The sequence below is a fragment of the Bubalus kerabau genome, chromosome 7, assembly GCF_029407905.1.
Source record: "Bubalus kerabau isolate K-KA32 ecotype Philippines breed swamp buffalo chromosome 7, PCC_UOA_SB_1v2, whole genome shotgun sequence".
In the NCBI taxonomy this organism is placed as follows: domain Eukaryota; kingdom Metazoa; phylum Chordata; class Mammalia; order Artiodactyla; family Bovidae; genus Bubalus; species Bubalus kerabau.
Genome location: NC_073630.1, coordinates 40,661,010 through 40,683,899, shown reverse-complemented (window position 1 = coordinate 40,683,899; position 22,890 = coordinate 40,661,010). Strand labels below are relative to the sequence as shown.

At 39.2% G+C, this 22,890-nt stretch overlaps 1 protein-coding gene across 7 annotated transcripts in view; it reads right to left on the bottom strand.

Annotated features, from left to right (window-relative positions):
• ABCG2 (ATP binding cassette subfamily G member 2 (JR blood group)) overlaps nt 1-22,890 on the bottom strand; it is a 123,704-nt gene that overhangs the window by 41,128 nt on the left and 59,686 nt on the right. For 4 of the 7 annotated variants that reach the window (XM_055588074.1, XM_055588075.1, XM_055588072.1 and 1 more), the window contains exon 2: nt 1,090-1,308. The exons of 1 other annotated variant lie outside the window; for it this stretch is intronic. In XM_055588074.1, coding sequence (XP_055444049.1) covers nt 1,090-1,298 — 209 coding nt within the window. In that variant the 5' untranslated portion in view covers nt 1,299-1,308. Of the gene's footprint in view, nt 1-1,089; nt 1,309-2,570; nt 2,697-22,890 lie in introns of those variants that run through there. 2 more of the 7 variants (XM_055588073.1, XM_055588076.1) reach the window with 2 other exon arrangements.

Genomic DNA, 22,890 nt, shown 5'->3' with positions numbered 1-22,890 from the left:
TCCCATGGACGGAGGAGCCTGGTGGGCTGCAGTCCATGGGGTCGCTAAGAGTTGGAGATGACTGAGTGACTTCACTTTCTCTTTTCACTTTCATGCATTGGACAGGGAAATGGCAACCCACTCCAGTGTTCTTGCCTGGAGAATCCCAGGGATGGGGAGCCTGGTAGGCTGCCATCTCTGGGGTCGCACAGAGTCGGAAACGACTGAAGCGACTTAGCGGCAGCAGCAGCAACACAGCTCCTGGCCTTCTGGCAACCTAATCAATTTTAGATCCCTGATGTTTTTTCCCAATCCACATCCCAAAATTCTCTCCCCTGTCATTTTCTAGCCCTCTGGAAGCAGTTGGCTGCCAGTAATAGAAAAGACCACAGTCGCATATAACGCACTAAGAAAACGTGAGAAGCATCTGATTCCATACAGGTTTGTAGCTGTACCTGGCCAAAGGGTTCTTAATAAACCATTCTTCCAGTCTTAGAAAGCCAGAAAAAGCTGTTTGCTTTATCTAGGAATAATTATTCCCCTATTAAACAAAAAAAATTAACAAAACACATAGGCTGTGCTATCTAAGCAAACCCAGATGCACTTTCCACTCCATAGAGAGGAAGAATCCAGCTCGTATTTTCTAGAATTCAGAAAAACAGTAAAACCCTAAAGGCTATAATATATGAAAAAGATATCTTGGGACCCAGTAGATACTAAGTGCTCATTTTCTCCCTACTCTATTGCCCACTTTGCCACCATTTAATGCATTAGTTGCTGGATGAAGAGAATGAAGAATCAAAGTTTTGTATTAACTTGGATTCTAAACTATAATTAAATATTAATTTGGATCCTAAATTCTCTTATCACTTTGGACTTCAACTGCATAACCTAAGCTAAGATATAGTTTATATCTTAGACTTAGTTTATAGTCTTATATTTATATATACTTAACATGTGATCCAACCCTTTCATTGCTAGTTTAGTCAAATGAAATGAAAGCATGTGTCTATATATCTGTATAGACTTGCACACCTTTATGTGCAATAAGCAAAACCTGCCAAAACCTGCATGTCAATGAACCTACTTAGATAAAGTTCAAGCACATACTTGATATTTGCTAGTATTTCTTTCTCAATTGTTTTCCGACAAAGTAGAAAGCCAGTCTTCACTTTTACTCGATAGCAGATGTTATGAAAACTTAACACAGCTCCTTCAGTTAATGTCTGGAGGTCCTTAGAGGTTGTCTCTGGAATGCCGTTGGTTTTTTTTGACATTGGGATAGAAACCTCGTAACTATTGGATGACATTTTGAGCATTTCTGCCTTCCTGTGGAGGGAAAAGCAACAATAAGTTGATAGTCCAGGTAAATGAGACTGTAAACAGTAGTTAACAATACACTTAAAACAAAACTGCTTTGGTACAAATTCCAGTTATAAAATAAATAAGACCTGGGGATATAATGTGTGGCACAGTGACTATAGGTAATAATACTGTATTGTATATTTGAAAGTGGCCAAGAGAGATCTTAAAAGTCCTCACCATAAGAAGAAAAAAATGTGTGACTTTTGTGTGTGATGGATATTAACTAGGTTTATTTTGGTGATCACTTCACAAAATATACAAATATTATGTCATTATGTTGTACACCTGAAACTAATGTTATTATGTCAATTATTTGTTAAAAATTTTAGAGATCAAAAAAAGTTTAATGTAAAATGCCTTATTGGTCATTTTATATTGACAACATGTTTTAAGTAAAAATATTTTGGCTATGTTTGATACAATTAAATGTATTTTTAAAATTTTAAAACAAGTCCATTTTAAACTTCAATGCAATAAGTAGCTCCATTTCCAATGAATAGGCCATATCACAACAACAATAACAAGCTTGGAACCTACATTAGGGAGGCAGACACAACTCTGAATATATAAACTCCAATTAGATTTCAATTAAGCAGCTAACAAGTAAATAGGGAGAGTATGAAAATTACTCAAAACTCATGAAGCAGGAAAAGATGAATGGGAGTTAGAGCTGACTTTAAAAATATATTATAATATGACTCAAGATCAGGGACAGACTACATGATCACCATCAATCCATTCTTACTTGAGTGTATGACATAGATATTACAAAAAGGGGGGTGGGCAAGCAGTCAGGGACAAGAGACATTTCTTTGAATTTAAAGCTCCTGACTTTACATCTCTGGTTGCTATGTTCCTTTTTTTTTTTTTTTTTTTTTGCTATGTTCCTTTAATCAACTAAGAAGACAAACTCCAAAATTGTTTGGAATGATAAACTCATTTTCTTAATGGGCAACATATAAATTCTAGGAAGGTTTAGAATTATGTATAAAAATGAGAAAATCAAACCAAGAGTTAAGTAGTTAAAGAATTTTAAACAACAGGTGAGTATTAAATTTATAAATGAAGTTTAAAATATTTCATTTAACAAGTTAGAAAAGGCCCCTTTATAAGGATTTAGAGTAGGATCTTAAGGTGAACTTAACAGCTTGTGCAATAGCTTTGAAAAATGAAACTTCCATAAACTTGGTTTTAATTCTTAAAAATCAAAGTAATCAATGAAGAACTTTCTCTCTGGCTACTGTAGAGTAGCTGGTCCAAACCAATCATCCTCCTACGGACAACTGTAGAAGCAGACAAAATACAAGATGCAGCTCTTTGAAGAATGTTTTCTGATGGGTGTAACCAAAGCAGCCAGGACTTAAGTATCTAAAATTCTGGAAAAGAGAAAAGATGAAGCATTCCATGCCCAGCATTCTTGAGGCCAATTACACATATATGGGGTAAAACCCAGAAAAACCAGGCAGAAAGAAGCTGCTCAAAAGCTGAATGAATATATTTAAGTAGCCTCTCATTAATAGGCGGAGAAGGCACTGGCCACCCACTCCAGTACTCTTGCCTGGAAACTCCCATGGACAGAGGAGCCTGGTAGGCTGCAGTCCATGGGATCACTAAGAGTCAGACACGACTGAGCGACTTCACTTTCACTTTCCATTTTCATGCATTGGAGAAGGAAATGGCAGCCCACTCCAGTGTTCTTGCCTGGAGAATCCCAGGGATGGAGGAGCCTGGTGGGCTGCCGTCTATGGGGTCGCAGAGTCGGACACAACTGACGTGACTTAGCAGCAGTAGCAGCTCATTAACAGGGAGACAAAGTTTGGAGCTGTGAGTTTACCAGTTAAAAATACCAAGTTTTTGAGATCGTACCAGTAGGGCTATGACCTGAAAATATGAGCAACCTAGAAACAGACCAGCCTTTACTCAAGTAATGTGATCCACTCATATTTTGCTAAAAGAAATTTAAATCTATTCCAAAGTCATCATCAACCAAATTTTCAATCAAAAATTACCAAGCACGCCAGAAAATAAGACCTAATGTTCCAAAACAAGAAAATAGAAGTAGACCCATAAGTATTGCAGGTTGGAGTCATCAGACATCTGCGTTAAAATAACTGAGTAATATGTCTAAGAAAATAAATGAAAAGATAGGCTATCACCAAAGAACTAATCAATAGTTTTTAAAAAATCAGTAGATGAGTTTAATAGCAGTTTAGATACAGACTGGGAAAGAATTAGTGAACTGACAGACTTCCATGTAGAAAACATCCAGATTGAAGGGTGTATGAAAATTATCAGCATGGAAAAGAAACAAAAAACTCCAGACTGAAGAGAATGAAGAAGTAGCTTTTTTTTTTTTAAACTACATAAAAGAGCTAAGAAACATATGAGATGTGATGAAAAAGATCTGGCATACATGTAACTGGAGACCTGAAAAAGAGAAAATAAAAATGAAGCAGAATCAGTGTTTGAAAAAATATTGGCCAAGCATTTTCCAAAACTGAAGGTATCAAGCCACAGACTGAAGGAGCTCCAGGAACACCAAGACAGGATATGCATAAGAAAACCACACAGACCTGAGCATATCATAGTAGAACTTCCCCCAAACCAAAATAATCTGTAATTGTTCCTATAGCCGGAAACTGCTCTATTGTTATCACATTTAAAACATATTCCATTTTGGAAACTGCAAAAGTAGGAAACCACTTATAGACTGGCACCCAGGAAATTAAAAGAGCTTAGTTTTAATCTGTGAGCACAATGAATGGTAATAATTAGCTAAAGCCCTACTCTCTGAAAGCAGTGAAAGAGAAGGCTCAAGGTACAAATAACTATGGAGACCTTGCATATTGACTTTGTAAACTTCTTAAGCCATCCCCCATGTCTTCAAAAGCCAAACTATACTAGCCTGACACAAGCAATTGCTTCTCTTGCCATTCCCCATTTGATGTTCAGGCTCCAAGGACACTTTCTAACACTCTCCCAAGGCTGTGTGTGTGTGTGTGTGTGTGTGTGTGTGTGTGTATAAGGACACTTTCTAACAATCTCCCAAGGCTGTGTGTGTGTGTGGTCAGTCTGTCCAACTCTTTGCGACCCATGGAATGTAGCCTGCCAGGCTCCTCTGCCCATGGAATTTTCCAGTCAAGGATACCAGAGTGGGTTGTCGTTTCCTATTCCACAAGGCTCATTAAGAGAATCAAATAACATCCCACCTAAATTTAAATAGGCCATTGGCTCAAGACAGACATTAATACAAAATCTTTGTGAGATTTTCTGTTAATAAAAGGCACCAACTGGAACTGTAGTACCCAAGAAAGATCATCCATACCCATCCATCCATCCAAGATAGAGAACTGATAAATACAATCACAATTTTAGAAGTGTGTGCATACTGAGTTCATCTTCACTGTGATAGGACCAAGTTAGTAATTCACATTGCTAGGAGGTGCTTAGGAATAGGAGGTGCTTAGTACAGGGTCTTGCTTAGAAAATCCCATGGACAGAGGAGCCTGGTAGGCTGCAGTCCGTGGGGTCGCTAAGAGTCGGACACGACTGAGCGACTTCACTTTCACTTTTCACTTTCATGCATTGGAGAAGGAAATGGCAACCCACTCCAGTGTTCTTGCCTGGAGAATCCCAGGGACGGGGGAGCCTGGTGGGCTGCCGTCTGTGGGGTCGCATAGAGTCGGACATGACTGAAGCAACTTAGCAGCAGCAGTACAGGGTCTTAGTAATTCATGTGTCACAAATCAAGAGATAAGCAGGCATAACTGAAGTACACCATCCAGCTGAAGCACATTATACCAAAAACCAAACTTATTTCTAACACCAATATGAAACAATATATTACTCTAAGATGAAACAAAAAACTTATAGGAATGATTACAAAATTTTAAAAACACACATCTCAGCACCATATTAACCTCAAGTACTCAAGTCTCCAGTTTATACAGTATCCTGGGTATACCGTATACAGTATACTGGGTTTATCCAGATACTGGGTTTATCCCAGTATCCTGGGTTTTTAGAGGAATCACTGAAAGTAACTGTCTCTAAGTAAACATTAATCTTTCCCTACAGATATATATATATATAGATAGATAGATAGATAGATAGATAGATAGATATATACACACACACACACCACATCTAGATTTCCCTATGACAAAAATCAACTTCCCACCTTGTTGCTGCTTCCTTGCTTCCAGTTCAGTTCAGCTTCCAGAGCATGTGCTAAATCGTTTTCTGAATCTGAGATTCACTTCAAAGACTTTAAAAATAAAAGAAGCATCCAAATGGCTTCATACAACTCGCCTGAACCAGCCTGCCCTGTTATCTGGCCTGATTATCTTTCCACCAGCTGGAACAGTCTTCCATACATGACTGAGCGGCTTTGAATAACGAGATTCTTTCCCCCTTTCCAGCTATCTCTTTTCTACCTGTGTCTACCTTTGTCCTTTCCTCTCTTCTTGTTGTTTTCTAACTAATGAGGTACATTTTTACTTTTTTGAAAAGTCTTCTTCCATAGACACTGGTATATCTATTATAAGAATGATAACTTGCATTAAAAATACCACTTTTGAATGGACTTTTGGACTCAGTGGGAGAAGGCTAGAGTGGGATGATTTAAGAGAACAGCATTGAAGCAAGCACATTACCATATGTAAAACAGATGACCAGTGCAAGTTCAACACATGAAGCCAGGCACCCAAAGCCAATGCTCTGGGACAACCCAGAGGGATAGGGTGGGGAGGGAAGTGGGAGGAGGGATCAGGATGGGGGCAACACATATACCTGTAGCTGATTCAGGTTGATATATGAAAAAAGCCATCATAACACTATAAAGTAATTATCCTCCAATTAAAATAAATTAGTTAACTGAAAAAAAAAAAAAAGCCAAAATAGGCCTGCTGCCTTTGAAGCCCACACACTCAACCATATATAATTCTGTTCCCTATTGCAGAGTTCAATAATATAGGACTCGCTTTAAAAAAAAAAAATACCACTTTTCTCTATCGTACTCTTTACCATACTCTTAATCAGACAGTCTACTATAAACAGAGTACATAAGTCAATAGAAATTGCACACAGGTAATAAAAGTAGAGTTCAATTCTAAAGTCCTCAGCCAGACAGCTGTCCATAGCTGTAAATTTGCACCTGCTGGTAGAAGCCAGAGCAGCCTCAGGTCAAGAGTTCAGGCCTTCTTCTTACTTTTTTTTCCCCTAGGGATAATAATAGCAAAAGTGACACTCTGCCTCATAGTCAAGAGGACATGCTGGGTAAACACACCTTCTTCAGCTATTCCCTGTGATGCCAAGACCTCGCTACCCTGACAAGGAATTAGGCTTCTTGGGTCACTGTCAGGTGACTGCTACAAAACTTATGAACAAACAGAAATAGAAGCAGGATAGTTTTGAACATTGTTAGAAAAGGAACTCAAAATCTGAATTGTGACTTCCGTAATAAATCCCTGAAGTTTAAAGAGTCCTCTATCCATCAATGGGTTTTCACATCATCTCTGCTCTAACAGTTCCACCCTGGAGCAAACATCCAGTGTTGACATCGGCACTGTAGCGTTGGAGTCAGAGGGCTGATGTCTTCAGGTCAAGGGAACGATCTGGCACTCAAGGCCCCCACAGCACTGCAGCAGAGTGATCTGGGGAGGGCGGCACAAAGAACGAGGTCAGACAGACAGACAGGAAGAAATTCCATTGTGGAAGGTCTGTATAGTCCAAGAGAAGCCACTGAGGCCTTTCAAGCAGGAAAGGCTCATGATCTTAACTGTGTTTTTTAAAAATCACTCTAGCTGCTACTGTGAGAAAAGTGTGGAAGCAAGGGCATTAGGAGGCTACTGCAGAAAACCAGTGAGACATGCCAGGACACAGGAATGGGCCTGGTAATGAAAACTTTTTCCTCCCCTCCTCTGTAGCTAAGAGAAGGATTTATCAAGGACTGAGTGCTGAGGATATGTTTAAAATAGTGGAGATTAGGGAGCACCAGCTAAGAGATATATAACTTGACAAGATAAAAATTACCCACTCCCTGGAATTCCCTGATGGTACAGTGGTTAGGACTTCGTGCTTCCACTGCAGGAGGCATGGATTCAATCCCTGGTTAGGGAATTAAGATCCCACATGCTTAGCAGCACACCCTCCCCGCCCCACGAAAAATAAAATTACCAATTCCCTTCATTCTCACAAGTTATACAACCACTGATTTTATAGATGGTAATCTGGTTTCTTATGTGTAAAAAGGCTGTAAATAAGGCCCAAGAAGTGATTCTCTTGAGTTCAAGATAATCAGAGGTCAGAGGGAAAAGTGCCTGTGCTTCTTTCCATGTTCTTTATTAATAAGCATAGGGATAATAAAATAGTGCTGTCCACCAGACACATAGGGCTGCTACTCAGCACTTGAAATATAGCTGGGGAATGTTTTATGTTATTTAACTTACTCACTTATACTTAAATAGCCACACGTGGTTAATAGTTACCATATAGGACAACACAGGTCTAAAGTGCTTACTTTTTAAAAATGTATTTTCTCATTCTTGGGTTACTTTATGAACAATCAATTTTATAACCCCATAAAAGACACATATACTTGAACACTATGAGGACACCCCAAGCACTCCCATATTCATCCTGCATCAAAAAAAAAAAAAAACAACAAAACTTGCTATATGCTATTATCAAATTCATTCTCAGAGTTCAAAATATCATAAAACTATACTATATTTATAGCTCAGTCAGTAAAGACTCTGCCTGCAATGCAGGAGACCCGGGTTCGATTCCTGGGTTGGGAAGATCCCCTAGAGAAGGAAATGGCAACCCACTCCAGTGTTATTGCCTGGAGAATCCCATGGACAGAGGAGCCTGGCAGGCTACAGTCCATGGGGTCTCAAGAGTTGGACACAACTTAGTGATTAAAGAGAGAGAGATATTATATTTATTTCAAAAATACGACAGTGTATATGTTTCAGGTTAAGAATAACAAATCTATAAAATGATCATATATACAATGGCTGAAAAAAGGCAATGCTTCCATTATTTTAGAACTGTCTTTTGAACAATAGCTAAATTGAATTAAATCACTTTCCTCAAGTAAAACAAACGAGATGAATCCCTGAAGCATCTGATCCCCAAACAGAATTCACATTTTACCAAAACATTTTTTACTGCTGAGTGCAGGAAGGGGACCCCCTTACAGGACCCAAGAGTGAGCTCTTGTCTAACACTAAGAAATGAATGGTCCAAGGAGATACACGAACTGACAAAGCAAAAGACTTTATTAGAGAGGGGTGCCTCAGTGGAGAGCAGCAGGGGAAGGGAACCCAGGAGAACTGCTCCGCCACGTGGCTCAGAGTCTCAGCGTTTATGGTAATGGGGTTGGTTTCCAGGTTGTCTCTGGCCAATCATTCTGATTCAGGGTCCTCCCTGGTGGTGCCTACATCTCTCAGCCAAGATGGATTTCAGCGAGAAGGATTCTGGGAGGTTGGTAGGATATATTGACTCCTCCCTTCTCCTTTTGGCCCCTCCTGAACTCTTTCCTGTTACTTTTTGGAGGTAGTACCTCCTTCTTTACCAGGACCTCCTATTGTGAGACAACTCAGACAAGGAATTATCATCATGCCTGGCCAAAGTGGGCAATTAATGGTTCCCTAACAATAACATAAATTTCATAGCATTTTCATGGTAAATTTCAGACTACTTTATTCCAAATTTCAAATACTGAAGGTGGGCTGATGAAAGAAAAATAATAAATTTAAATGAACTATAGACCTTCCAGCCACCCTCCAAAGCTTTCTAATAATAGTCACAAAGCTTTATCTAACAATGTATGACCAGTATTTGGATCACAGCTCATCAAGCAAATTATCATTAAAATGTTTTTTCTAGCCCTAGCTCACAGTGCAGGAACATTCTTCTCATGCCCTTTTGGCCTTCAGCCATCTCCCAAATTATAAGTAAAATCATGATATTTTACAGTTATCTCCTTTGGACTTTATTGCAAACCTGCATTTCAGAAAGCCATATATGCGTTTGCAAACTAAAAATTTGCCCACATGTCTGTTGTAAGAGCAGGGACCTAATGTCCATCAATTTTGTATCCTTTAAGTAAAGTGAAGTCACTCAGTTGTGTCCAACTCTTTGCAACCCCATGGACTGTAGCCTACCAGGCTCCTCCCTCCATGGGATTCTCCAGGCAAGAGTACTGGAGTGGGTTGCCATTTCCTTCTCCAGGGGATCTTCCTGACCCAGGGATCGAACTCGGGTCTACTGCATTCCAGGCAGACGCTTTAACCTCTGAGGCACCAGGGAAGCCCTTGTATCCTTTGGAGTCACTCATATCATGTTCTCAATTATTCCCGCTGAATGAAAGACTAAATTACAATATGCCACACCCCTGTATTAAGCAAAGTAGCTTCATAAAGATATTCTGAGCACAAATAAAAGGAAGTCACTAACCACCCTATTTAGAGAGGTCATCTACAGAAGTTAAATTCTGCCAGAATTAGTAAACAACATGTACAAATTAGAAAGGACACAAATACCACCGAAGATTTCACCTGGACTTTGTGGAAGGTAAGGACAAAACTTAATGAATACCCCCTAAAAACTCACTGTATTAACCCAGGTGGAGTTGAGAGAAAATATAATTATCCTGTTTCAAAGCAGAATTTCCATCCAGGAATGTCCTTTCCTACCCCTTTGCCTAGAGCTTCAGAATTACTTGAGGGATTAAGACCAGTTTCATCTCTCAGGGAATACATGGCTTGGGCAGGGCGGGTGGGGGTGGGGTTCACAGTGGTTAGAAGTGGCCTACTAAAGGAGACTAACCAGTTATATAGGAAGGAGAGAAGAGAAAAGAAAGTTGTCCTAGTAAAGGAAAGCAAAATCATTAAACTGAAAGAGATTGCTTTGGGAAGTGCATGCAGTTTGAGAAATGGAGTACTTCCTGCCATATCAGTAAACAATGAGGTCACAGTCACCAGTGATCCCAGCCCTCCAGGGCACCCAGGAAGGAGAAGAACACCAGCAAGATCTGGCAGCCTTCAGGCTGCAGCCACTCCCTATGGGGAGCCCAGGAGAACTCAGGATGTGAAAAACCACAAAATACTGGCCCCAGATAGCTGAGATACATAGGAAAGGAAAGACTTCAGCGAGCTCAGAGGCTTGCATCTTGCCATATACAGAAAAGTGCTAAATTCCTTAACTTGAGATAGCTGGTTTTCTTTAATTCACAAAAATACTTTTGATGTTCAGACTACCTATCCTTTGTTGCCAAGGTCTACATAACCTGACTCCTCCACCCTGCCTCCTCAGAGCAGTTCGTTCAAGGCTACTTGAAATGTTGCCTCCCGGTCTTGAAGTCCTAAAAATTCCCACCAAATACAACATAACCCTCAACTTTTAGGTTGTGACTTTTTTTTAGTAAGTAAGTTCATTATATTAAAGTTCAGCTTTGGGGAAAGGGCAGTAAGAAAATTAGGCTGGAGAGGCAGCAAAGGCCATCAGAGAGTGACGTATGCCCTGTAGGGAGCTAAGACTTGACTGTGGAAGCTCCACAGGTCCCCTCAGCCATCTCCTCACTCATTCTACAGATCCCCGTCCTTTCTGCACTGAGGAGATACACAGTAAGACCAGTGAGGGATCCATGGAGAATTGGTGACTTATGGCTCAGATGGTAAAGACCCAGGTTTGATCCCTGTGTTAGGAAAATCCCCTAGTGAAGGAAATGACAACCCACTCCGATAGTCTTGCCTGGAGAATCCCATGGACAGAGGAGCCTGGTGGGCTACAGTACACGGGGTCACAAAGAGTCGGGCACAACTGAGTCACTAACACACACAAAACACAGAGGAAAAAGGAATAGATAACAAACAAGAGGGGGAACGTTTTGGTACATATAACATTCCTTCCAACATAACACCAACTCTACTCATGGTTCAGCCTAATCTCTGTTTTTTGTCATGTTTATTCAAAACGTGTCAATAGTAAACAGTGTTGTAGACCATCAAACATCCTCTTTAAGTACAGTTTTTGGACCTTGAAGATGTATACAGACATGTAATCATGAAAAGTAGGACACAGACCATTTCTATCATCCCAAAGAAATTCCCTCTGCCGCCTCAGCCCATGACAACCATAGATCTGTTTCCTGTCCCTTTTTTAATTTAATCTTTTTAAAAAAATTTATTATTACTATTTTTTTACTTTTTGGCTGCACCCTGAGACATCTGGGTTCTTAGTTCCCTGACCAGGGATTGAACTCACACCCCCTACATTAGAAGGCAGAGTTTTAATCACTTGACCACCAGGGAGGTCCCTCCATTTAATCCTAATCCTCTCTTTAAATAGATACAAGTGTACCTAATGCAACTACAACTGACCCTTGAAACCTGGCAGGACCCTGTGTGGCCCTCTTGCATACAAAAGTCTCTCTGTGTCCCGTTTCTTGTTTGTAGGGAAAAAATTTCAGCTTCTCAGACCTTCCCTGAGTTTCAAAGGGCAGATTCAAATGGTTGCTAATTAGAAGAGTGAAGGAATGCAGAAACCAAGGAAAGGCAGTCAAGAAACAATAGGACAGCCATGGGGCAGGGTCCTGGTTCCCCCTCAAGGGATATACATTACAATATCTTTGAGTTTTTCTATAGGAATTAAGGCCCCCACCAGGATGGACAACAGTAACTTCAGGCTGAGCACAAGATTCCTGAAACACCACCATGCTAACTCATCACCAACCAATCAGAAGTCACACACCCTGCAGTCCTCACCCCAAATTTTGCCTATAAAAACACTTCCCTGAAAACCATCAGAGTTCACATCTTATGAGTACAGCCACCCATTCTCCTTCCTTGGTCCTTGCAATAAACCTTTCTCTGTTTCAAACTCCAGTGTTTCAGTTTGGCCTCACTGTGTGTCGAGCATATGAACTTGCATTTGGCCATACCTTGAACAAACAGATTTGAACTGTGCAGGTCCACTTATATTGTGGATTTCTTTTCAATAAATATATTGGAAGATTTTTTTTTCAAGATTTGCAACAATTTGAAAAAATTTGAAATATTGAAAAAAATCAAGAAAGTTAGATATGTCATCAATGATAAAATACATGTAGATATGCATATAACATATAAAATATGTGTTAAGTTTTGGAGGAGTCAAAAGTTATAATGGATTTTTGACTGCATGGGGGTATGTCCCTAACTCCTATTCCTTTTTCCTTTTGATGAAAAATGTCAGAGTCAGCAGTGCTAAAGAGAAAAAAATAAAAGTGAAGGAGGAAATGAAGTCAGGGCAGGCCTTCCCAATGAGGTCTTGGAGCAGAAACCTGAGGGTGGCTCTCTGGAGGTGTGATGCCAAGATCAAGTGCTAGCCTGAGGACTAGCACGGCCAGGGGGACTGAAGCAGAGGGAGGGAGAGCATAGGATATGAAGTCAGAGGTTCAGGTCAATTCTGGCAGTGTCCATACCTCAGGCCACTGCAAGAACTTTGCTTGGCTTCTAGGTGGAGGAATAACATAATCTAATTATGTTTAAAAAGATCACTCTGAGTTGGGGGTAGGGGTGGGGGTGCTGGAGAGAGGAGCAGAGCAGGGAGACCACATAGAGGCTACTGTAGTCATTCAAGAGCCAAGATGCGGACACTGTCCTACCTATGACAGCTAGGTCCTGCACTACAGGCATATTCTTACCACCTGAGCCACCAGGGAAGCCTCTTAAATACAACACCAGACACAAAACAAGCACTCTGAAACTGTATGTAAAAACATTATCTGGTTTCTAAGGAAGAGTGTATTCAGATATATATCTTAGGATGCCAGTTACCCTTGGTGTGCAGCCTTTATCCACAAGAGAGTGGGGCTGGTAGAGCAAGGAAGATCCAGCATTCCAACAAGCAAAAGGCACCTATTTCCACAGCAAGGTCACAGCCAATGGGAGTTTTATAATGACTCTCTACTGTTTGCCCCATTCCAAAGCAACCCCACTCTCTACCTCCCCCAAATCTGCCCAATTAAGGGAAAACAAGGGCAAGTATAATAATGGTCCAGCTTCGGGTCCATGGAAACTCATTTTATATTCATTTTACATTTACATCCACACTCATTTACATTTAAGAGGAAACTGACAAGACGTGGATGTGGACAAGGAACATTGCCTGGCATTCTAGTAAACAAAGAATGCTGCCTCTTACTCCAGTAAACAAGGATCAAGCCATTAGCCACTGCAGTCACATTCCCCAAACCCCCCTGGTACAGCTGAGGAGAGATTAGGATAGAGAAGAAAAGGAAGCATTGTGTGTTCTGGGCACTGGCCCTAGATAAGTTAAGATGCATATCTAAGGAATAATTACAATGAGCCCAGAGTCTTGTATCTTCTCATACAGAAAAGCACTAAAATCATTAACTAGTAATGTCTATTTTTTGTGACTATCAGTTATCTTTGATGTTTGACTACATGGTTTGGTTTTTCCTGTCGTTGTTTTTCGTTTCAGCAAAATCTCCTAAATATCCTGGCTACTCCCTTATTCTTTTGTCTTTGGAGCAGTTCCTCAGAGTGATCTGAGAGGCTGTCTCCTGAACCACAGTCCTCAGTAAGATCCACAAATAAAACTTCACTTGCAACTTTTAGGTTGTGCGTTTTTCTTCAGTCGACCGCTTTTGTTAGCCACAAAGGGACCCAGAGCAGACTTCTTGCCCTCACCCGAACTCTACAAGAATCTGGAGCCTTGGTACCAGCAAAGACCTCTTGTGCCTAGCCACCTCCTCAGAGTCCATATGAATTTAGCTAAGTCTCTTCTGGGTCCTGGATCTCCACCATTGGCTGATTATCCTTAGTTTTATTTGGTAGTGAATAAAATCCTCGCTGGAGGAGATTTTCTTTGAACTTAATTTCAAGAAGAGGTACCTGGGTTATCCCAGATGAACTGACAATGGAAAGATTTTGCTCAGTTGAAAACTGGATTACCACAGTTGAGAGACGCTGGAAAGACTTTATTATGTATGTATAGAATTTATTCCTACAAGTACCTGCTTTGTGGGGAATTAAAGGAAATCTCACCTTAAAAAGGACCAAATGTGGGTTCTTTTAACACTCCAAAGTTAATTTTTGTGTGCATGTGTGCAGCTAGAAAAAGCCAGCTTGATAAAACATCTTCTCGGAATTCTGACCTTAAAGGAACAAAAAACTTTTCAAAGGAGGAACTAGCATTTCTCTCACTGTGTCTTTGAGATATAAATGTTTTACCTGATCTTAAGACTTTTTTTCCTCCCTGTGTTATGAGAGCTCTGACAATGGCCAGACAATGGAGATTAAAATTGAAGAAAATTCTAAACTGGTAAATTTTTAGAGAACTCTCAGTATTAACAGCTGGATTACTGGCACCTATGAAAAGATCAAAGTAGAAATCGGATACAAAAAAATATAATGGCTAATCTTAATAACTCTCTTAGTTTAAATGAACAAAGAGCAACAACAAAAAAAGTTTGGGAACCTAAATCTATGGTCAATTTCCCCTCAATGGGTCTTACAGATGCTAATAAAAGCATTAGATTGTTAGTTAGGTTGATAAACAGGAATAAGAAAAAACTGCAGAGAAAGTCTAGAGACATCTCTCAACAAGGTAGAAATTTTAAAGGGACTTGCTCCAAAACAAAATCTTTAGATGGTTAAGAAATGGGATAAATAAAGCAATAAATAAATGTATCAAAACAAACATTTTGTACAATGCTAAGGTTGGATGGCCAAACGGACTCCCTATCGGTCCCCATCATTAAAGAACCCCAAACAAGTCCACTCTATTTACCCCAGTTTGGGCTTCCCTGGTGACTCAGACAGTAAAGAATCTGCCTACAATGCAGGAGACCTGGGTTTGATCCCTGGGATAGGAAGATACCCTGGAGGAGGGCCTGGCAACCCACTCCAGTATTCTGGCCTGGAGAATCCCCCATGGCCAGAGGAGCCTGGTGGGCTACACTCCATGGGGTCGCAAAGAGTCAGACACACTGAGCAAAATTAAGCACAGCAAAACATATACATATTTAAAAGGCTGCTAGAAAATTCAGTTGCTTGGGGCAACAGTTAGGCCAATTAATCAAGTTAAAATATCAACGAAAGGCTTGAGTCCCTTGGCTCAACCCCTTGGCTGGGAAACCCAAAGCCTTTTATATAAAAATAGATAACGTGGTCAGGGAGATAAAAAGAAACGTTTCTGGGACTCTGTGTAAGACCAAGACAGGTTGATGGGGACTTAATGGAGGTTAAAATTACAGATATAAGAGCTGAGAGAATTGAGATGAATGTTTATAAAAGTTGGTATGTTTAAATGCGCTTTATATAAGATGGTTAAATCTCTTCTGCCAATTAAATTATGGAATAAACTTAGGTCTCCCTTGCCTGGTGTATAGGGCTTATAAATCTGCCCCTCAGGCAACATTGATTAAACACACTAAGGAAAATCAATAGGGTTACCTGAGCCCACACAATATGAAATAAAACTGGGGTCTAATATTCAGGAGTTAATAAAAATAATGAAGACTTTTAGCCCCTAGAGTGAACTGCTCTGGGTTTAATTTGTATACTCAAAACAGAGGGCCTTTATTGAATGGCTTGTGCAAAGTTTGGAAAGCAGGATAAACTGAACCCTAAAATTCTAGAACATATAACTCTTGATTTTCACTGTAGTTGGAAATCTTTTTACTGATATAAATAAGCAAATAAAGAAAATGTAGTTGGGCAAATCAATCTTTCAGTACCATATAGGTGGCAGACCAGTTCTCTGAGGAATTAAAAGCAACTGTCTTGTCTTACAAATCTCTACATATCAGAAACATAAGTACATCCCACAAGGACCTGAGACTGAGCTGAATTAGCTCAATCAGGTAGAACCTGCACCAAAAAAAAAAGAAAGAGAGAAAAAGAGAGAAACAGGCTTTCCTGAACTCAAACTGCTAGAAAGCATCCCTCATCAAATCTAATTCACAGCCTCCTTCAGGATTTATCAAGGACAAATACAAACTTTAAAATATTCTCCACAAACAGTGAAAAGCTTTAGTCATCTGAGCAAATATATTTAACTTATTCAAATTGTTATTTATAAACTAGTAAATTTATAATGCAATAACTGATACATAACTAAGTTTTCAAATGAAGCTATGAGGTCTCTAGTTATGCCTTTTTATATTTCTGTGTGTACATTATACATACAGTATGTTCCTAACTCCAGATAATATTATCAAAATTACACATATAAAAAAGCTATATTTAACTGATGTAAAAGTTCAGTTCATTTGCTTAGTCGTGTCTCTTTGCAACCCCATGGACCACAGCATGTCAGGCCTCCCTGCCCATCACCAACTTCTGGAGTTTAGCCAAACTCGTGTCCATTGAGTCCGTGATGCCATCCAACCATCTCATCCTCTGTCGTCCACTTCTCCTCCCACCTTCAATCTTTCCCAGCATCAGGGGGTCTTTTCCAACAAGTCAGCTCTTCGCATCAGGTGGCCAAAGTATTGGAGTTTCAGCTTTAGCATCAGTCCTTCCAATGAACACCCAGGACTGATCTCCTTTAGGATGGACTGGTTGGAACTCTTGCAGTCCAAGGGACTCTCAAGAGTCTTCTCCAACACCACAGTTCAAAAGCAGCAATTCCTCTGAGATCAGCTTTCTTGATAGTCCAACTCTCATATCCATACACGACTACTGGAAAAACCATAGCCTTGACTAGATGGACCTTTGTTGACAAAGTAATCACTTACAAATTGATATTTTTAAAATATAATAAAAAACTAGCCTGCAAATTGCCTGGCAGTCCAGTGGTTAGGACTCTATATGCTCACTGACAAGGGGCCTAGGATGATTCCTGGTCAGCAAATTAAGATCCCACATGCTTCAGGGCTTGGCCAAAAAATTAAAAATAAAAAATCTTGAAAAAAAAATTTTTTTTTAATTAAGTTACTTAAAAGAAAGCCAACCCAAATAAATTTCAAGTTCCTGTGATCTGGGAAATAGTCAATATTATACTAATAATCAGTTTTGCCTCTTGAGAAATTTGTATGCAGGTCAGGAAGCAACAGTTAGAACTGGACACGGAACAACAGACTGGTTCCAAATAGGAAAAGGAGTACGTCAAGGCTGTATATTGTCACCCTGCTTATTTAACCTACACGCAGAGTACATCATGAGAAACGCTAGGCTGGAAGAAGCACAAGCTGGAATCAAGATTGCCAGGAGAAATATCAATAAACTCAGATATGCAGATGATACCACCCTTATGGCAGAAAGTGAAGAGGAACTCAAAAGCCTCTTGATGAAGGTGAAAGAGGAGAGTGAAAAAGTTGGCTTAAAACTTAACATTCAGAAAACGAAGATCATGGCATCTGGTCCCATCACTTCATGGGAAATAGATGGGGAAACAGTGGAAACAGTGTCAGACTTTATTTTTGGGGCTCCAAAATCACTGCAGATGGTGACTGCAGCCATGAAATTAAAAGATGTTTACTCCTTGGAAGGAAAGTTATGATTAACCTAGATAGCATATTCAAAAGCAAAGACATTACTTAGCTAACAAAGGTACGTCTAGTCAAAGCTATGGTTTTTCCTGTAGTCATGTATGGATGTGAGAGTTGGACTGTGAAGAAAGCTGAGTGCCGAAGAATTGATGTTTTTGAACTGTGGTGTTGGAGAAGACTCTTGAGAGTCCCTTGGACTGCAAGGAGATCCAACCAGTCCATTCTGAAGGAGATCAGCCCTGGGATTACTTTGGAAGGAATGATGCTAAAGCTGCAATTCCAGTACTTTGGCCACCTCATGTGAAGAGCTGACTCATTGGAAAAGACTCTGATGCTGGGAGGGACTGTGGGCAGGAGGAGAAGGGGATGACAGAGGATGAGATGGTTGGATGGCATCACTGACTCGATGGACGTGAGTCTGAGTGAGTTGGTGATGGACAGGGAGGCCTGGCGTGCTGTGATTTCATGGGGTAGCAAAGAGTCAGACACGACTGAGTGACTGAACTGAACTGAACTGAATCAGTTTTAAAGTTTAAATTTGTTGGTTTAATGAATACAGACCATTCTTACTTTTATTGCACCTAGGTTTACCAAAAGTTAAATAGGTCATACTATCTCTGTTATAAAATTTTCAAGAAAAATATCTTGAAATGATGGCTTATTTTGTGTAATGTCTCATTAGTTTTCATGGGTAATCTAAACATAACTATAATTCAACAGATATAAATAGAGTAACAATTTTGAGGTAAACTCTTTAAGAATAATTATGTCTTATGGTTTGTCTACTTAAAAATAATTTGTCCAGATTTTAGGTAACTTAATATTTATAGTTTTGCTAAATTAAGTGAAATGATGGAAATTATTAAATATCTGCTGCTGCTGCTGCTGCTAAGTCGCTTCAGTCATGTCCGACTCTGTGCAACCCCATAGACGGCAGCCCACCAGGCTCCTCCATCCCTGGGATTCTCCAGGCAAGAACACTGGAGTGGGATGCCATTTCCTTCTCCAGTGCATGCATGCATGCTAAGTTGCTTCAGTCGTGTCCGACTCTGTGCAACCCCATGGGCAGCAGCCCACCAGGCTCCTCTGTCCATGGGATTCTCTAAGCAAGAATACTGGAGTGGGTTGCCATGTCCTTCTCCGTTCAAATATCTAGATCATTCCCAAATAAAATAAGATACTGAAACATTAATTACTCAACATAGGCTGCCTTTTTACAGAGAAGATACTTAGGTCTACTAATAAAAATATCACATTGAAAAATTTTCATTAAAAAACCACACATTTTTTAGAAATCATAAACAGTATTTGTGATTTTGACAATCTACAGAATAATAATCAAAAAATGGTTTATAATTGCATACTTCTTAGTTTTCACTAGAAATTAAGGTTTTTAAAAAGTTAGAATTCTGGTTAATGTATGTAATTGAGACAACTAAAATTGGTAAGGAAAACATCTTGCATGAAAGGAAAAAAGGTATAAGAAATGAAAACACAATTTGTTGAGGGAAAAGAAAGTAATTTTATCCTAGAGAGAGAGAAAGGAAAAGCACAGGACAAAACCTATCAGTAAAAAGAAAGTTAAAGAAGGTTTGTGGAAATGGAACTCTTAGAAAAGACTTCTGTACATGGTCCGGACTGGCTTAGATTAAAATAAAGTTTAACTGAGTAAATTTCAATATTAAAAGTAAGCTGGCATGATTAACATAAATCAGATATGAAATTAAACTGAATCTTTTTAACCAGTGAACCAATAAACACACACTAAATTATACCTAAAATATAGAGAAAGGGTCCAAAATTTCTGGATATTAAAGGGTCCTCTGAGCCCACTAAGAGTCAAGAGAAATGAAAATCTTGCCTAAAACCTTTCTTTTCAGAATGAGAAAGTAGGCTCAAAGACTTACCCAGAAGTCTTTGTGGTGTGGGGAAGTGGAGGCCAGGATGTCACAATTCATTTAAAGACATTTTGCATTTCTGAAAGATATGATCTATGCATATCTCCCCTTCACATACATTCAGTAAGTAACAAGCTAATTTCTTATCATAGCCTGAGTAAATAAAAATTAATGTGTTTATTCTATTTGTTTTATAAACACTTACAGGTCTTCATTTGAGAAAAACTGGGAACTTTTAAAATTCTAGCCCTTCCAATTGTATTTCTTTCCCATAAGAGACTGAATGCAAATTGGCAACTATGGTCTCTAGAGTCTTTGAAATTTAAGGCATTACTCCTCCTGTAGAGATGCATTTGCTAAGTCACAAATCTATGAAACTTAAAAAGTTCAAAGCAACTTCAGTAACACACCAAGTACCCAGATCTTGGTTTCTGATAATAACAGCCTCCAAAACAAGGAACCAGAGTGCCTTGGAAAAATGGTTGATGCAAGGGTCGGGGCATGGAAAATAGAAAAATCAGCTTGGAGCATTTCATGATACCAGAAAGCAAGGAAATGCTTTTTCAAAACGGAGGATGGGGAGGTGGTACATCAAAAGGGCACAGGGGTCAACCTGAAAGAAGAGCTCCCAGTGGCCAATGGTGGAACCATTTGATCAGCAATTAAATAATGACTGTATTCAATTATAACCTATACAATAAAATAAATATCCATGAGTCTATATTTATACAGTTGAATAAATAAATGAACAGCTCTTCCTTATAAAATTCTCATTAATAAAGAGAAGTAATGAGAAAACAATCTTTAAATCACTGTTAGAACAACACAGTACCATGTGCATCCAGTCCCACCAATGGACTAAAACTAGTGAATAAAGACTTAAGGAGAAACAGGATATTTGCAAGGCCCAAGTTTCTCTCCCATGATATATATTAAATACAAACGGAAAAAATGATAACTATCAGGGACCTGACAAACAGCACTTAACCAAAGTTTACATCAGTTTACATCAGTAATAAGACATCATGTACCCCTGATATGATGCACTGGGATTACTTCTAGAGAAAGTGAGGTTGCTCAGTCCTGTCTGACTCTTTGCCACCCCATGGACGGCCTGCCAGGCTTCTCCATCCATGGGATTTTCCAGGCAAGAATACTGGAGTGGGTTAGCATTTCCTTCTCCAATTTCTTCCTAAAATGCATAACTTCAATCTAATCATGAGAAAATATCCAGTATTAATTGCAAGACAGTCTACAAAATAACTAAACAGTATTCATTATAAGTGTCAAGGTCAGGAAAAGCAATAGAAGGTTGAAGAGCTGTCATAGTTTGAAGGAAATTAAGGATATACAAAAATCAAATGCAATGTGAGCTCTGAGGCTGGATCCTGAATAGAAAAGAAGATAGTGGAAAGCTGATGAAATCCAAATAAGTTTATAGTTTAGTTTTAACAATGGTACTATAGTTACATAAGATGTTATAGGAACTCTCTGTACCATTTTCTATAACATTTAAGTAAGTCTAAAAATGATTTCAAAATTAAAAATTAAAAAAATAATAACCCCAATATTTTTCAATGTTTATAATGCTAGTGTAATATTAGACTTAAAACTGCCATCTTTGTTCTTTAAAACTTCCTTATCAAGACCGATGCAACCCAGCCACAGCTGTATATATTTGGAAAAGCATTGTTTTATAAAGACTAATGCACCAAAGATCTCTTTTTCTAGTTTCTCATATTATAGAGGGAGAGAATAGCAATTTTATTTTTGTTGAAAAATTTAAACCACTTGAATTTACTTCTGGGTAAGGGTGGCCTTCTAGGAGGCTAGATAGAACATATCTCACTGGGGGAGAGGGCAGGTATATATCTAAGTATGAAATCAGAACACAAGAATAGCTTGTAGCTCGAGGAAAGAGCTAATCAGCACATACACTGTAGCAATGTAATGAGTCACCTGGCCCTAGGTTGCTAGTAATAGCTGGGTATAAAACAACATTGCACATGTCAAATGGATTATACTCATAGCTTAGATTCCAGAGGAAGCAGTGAATGGTCTGGCATGATAATAACAGTACTATTAGATTGAAGAGATAACTGAAATGATACTATTGGGTTTTTAATTACAGTTAGCCTACTACTTTAGGTTTCTGAAGTACATATGTTTATTAGTATCATATGAGATATTCTAGAAAGACATATAACAGTCTCCCTATGTTACGAAAAGGAGAAATGGATCAGAAAGATTCTAAATCAAAGTAGATGGTTTGCAGAATCCTTTATTGTAGGATAAGGTAAGAATACTAAGAATTCTCAGCATACCTAACACTTACTACTATTCTGGCAATTTCTACTAACTCATATTCTACTTCTGGACTCCTTAAAAAAAATCAGACCTCTCTTGCGCAAATTCCTATATTCTTTAGTCCCACGAAGAAACTGGTTCACAAAGATGAAGAGATTTCATGGCACAGTGACTAGACCCAAGTTAGGTAGGTCTGGGCCTCCCTGCTCTCACAGGCTCTTTTCACTGTCCCTGCATGCCTTTACAATGAACTGAGCTGCTCTGTGAACATGGAAAGAAAATGTGAAACAAATGACCAGGCTGTTTAAAAAAAAAAAAAAAAAGAAAGGGTTGGTGATCTTTAATAAAGTACTTTGTCCCAGCAATAAATAACCCTGTCAATTCTCTGCCTCCTCCTCTGTAAGTACGAAACTCCAATACTTCCCTGAAAGGCTTGGTGTGACCAAAAAATGAGAATAAATATAAAAACCACCTGCAGACAGCAAGCATTCAGCAGTTAATGGCCATTTCCGTTTATTAATTCTGAAGACCTGAACAACCTTTTGTTGTTGCTATTCAGTCACAGTCATGTCCAAGTCTTTGTGACCCCATGGGCTGCAACCCACCAGGCTTCCTGGTCCTTCACTGTCTCCAAGAATTTGCTCAAACTCATATTCATTGAATCAGTGATGCCATCCAGCCATCTCATCTGTCGCCCCCTTCTCCTTCTGCCCTCAATCTTTCCCAGCATCAGGGTCTTTTCCAATGAGTTCGTTCTTCGCATCAGGTGGCCAAAGTACTGGAGAAAAATGTGGATGGAAAATATAGCTACTGCTTCAGCTTCTCAAAATTTTT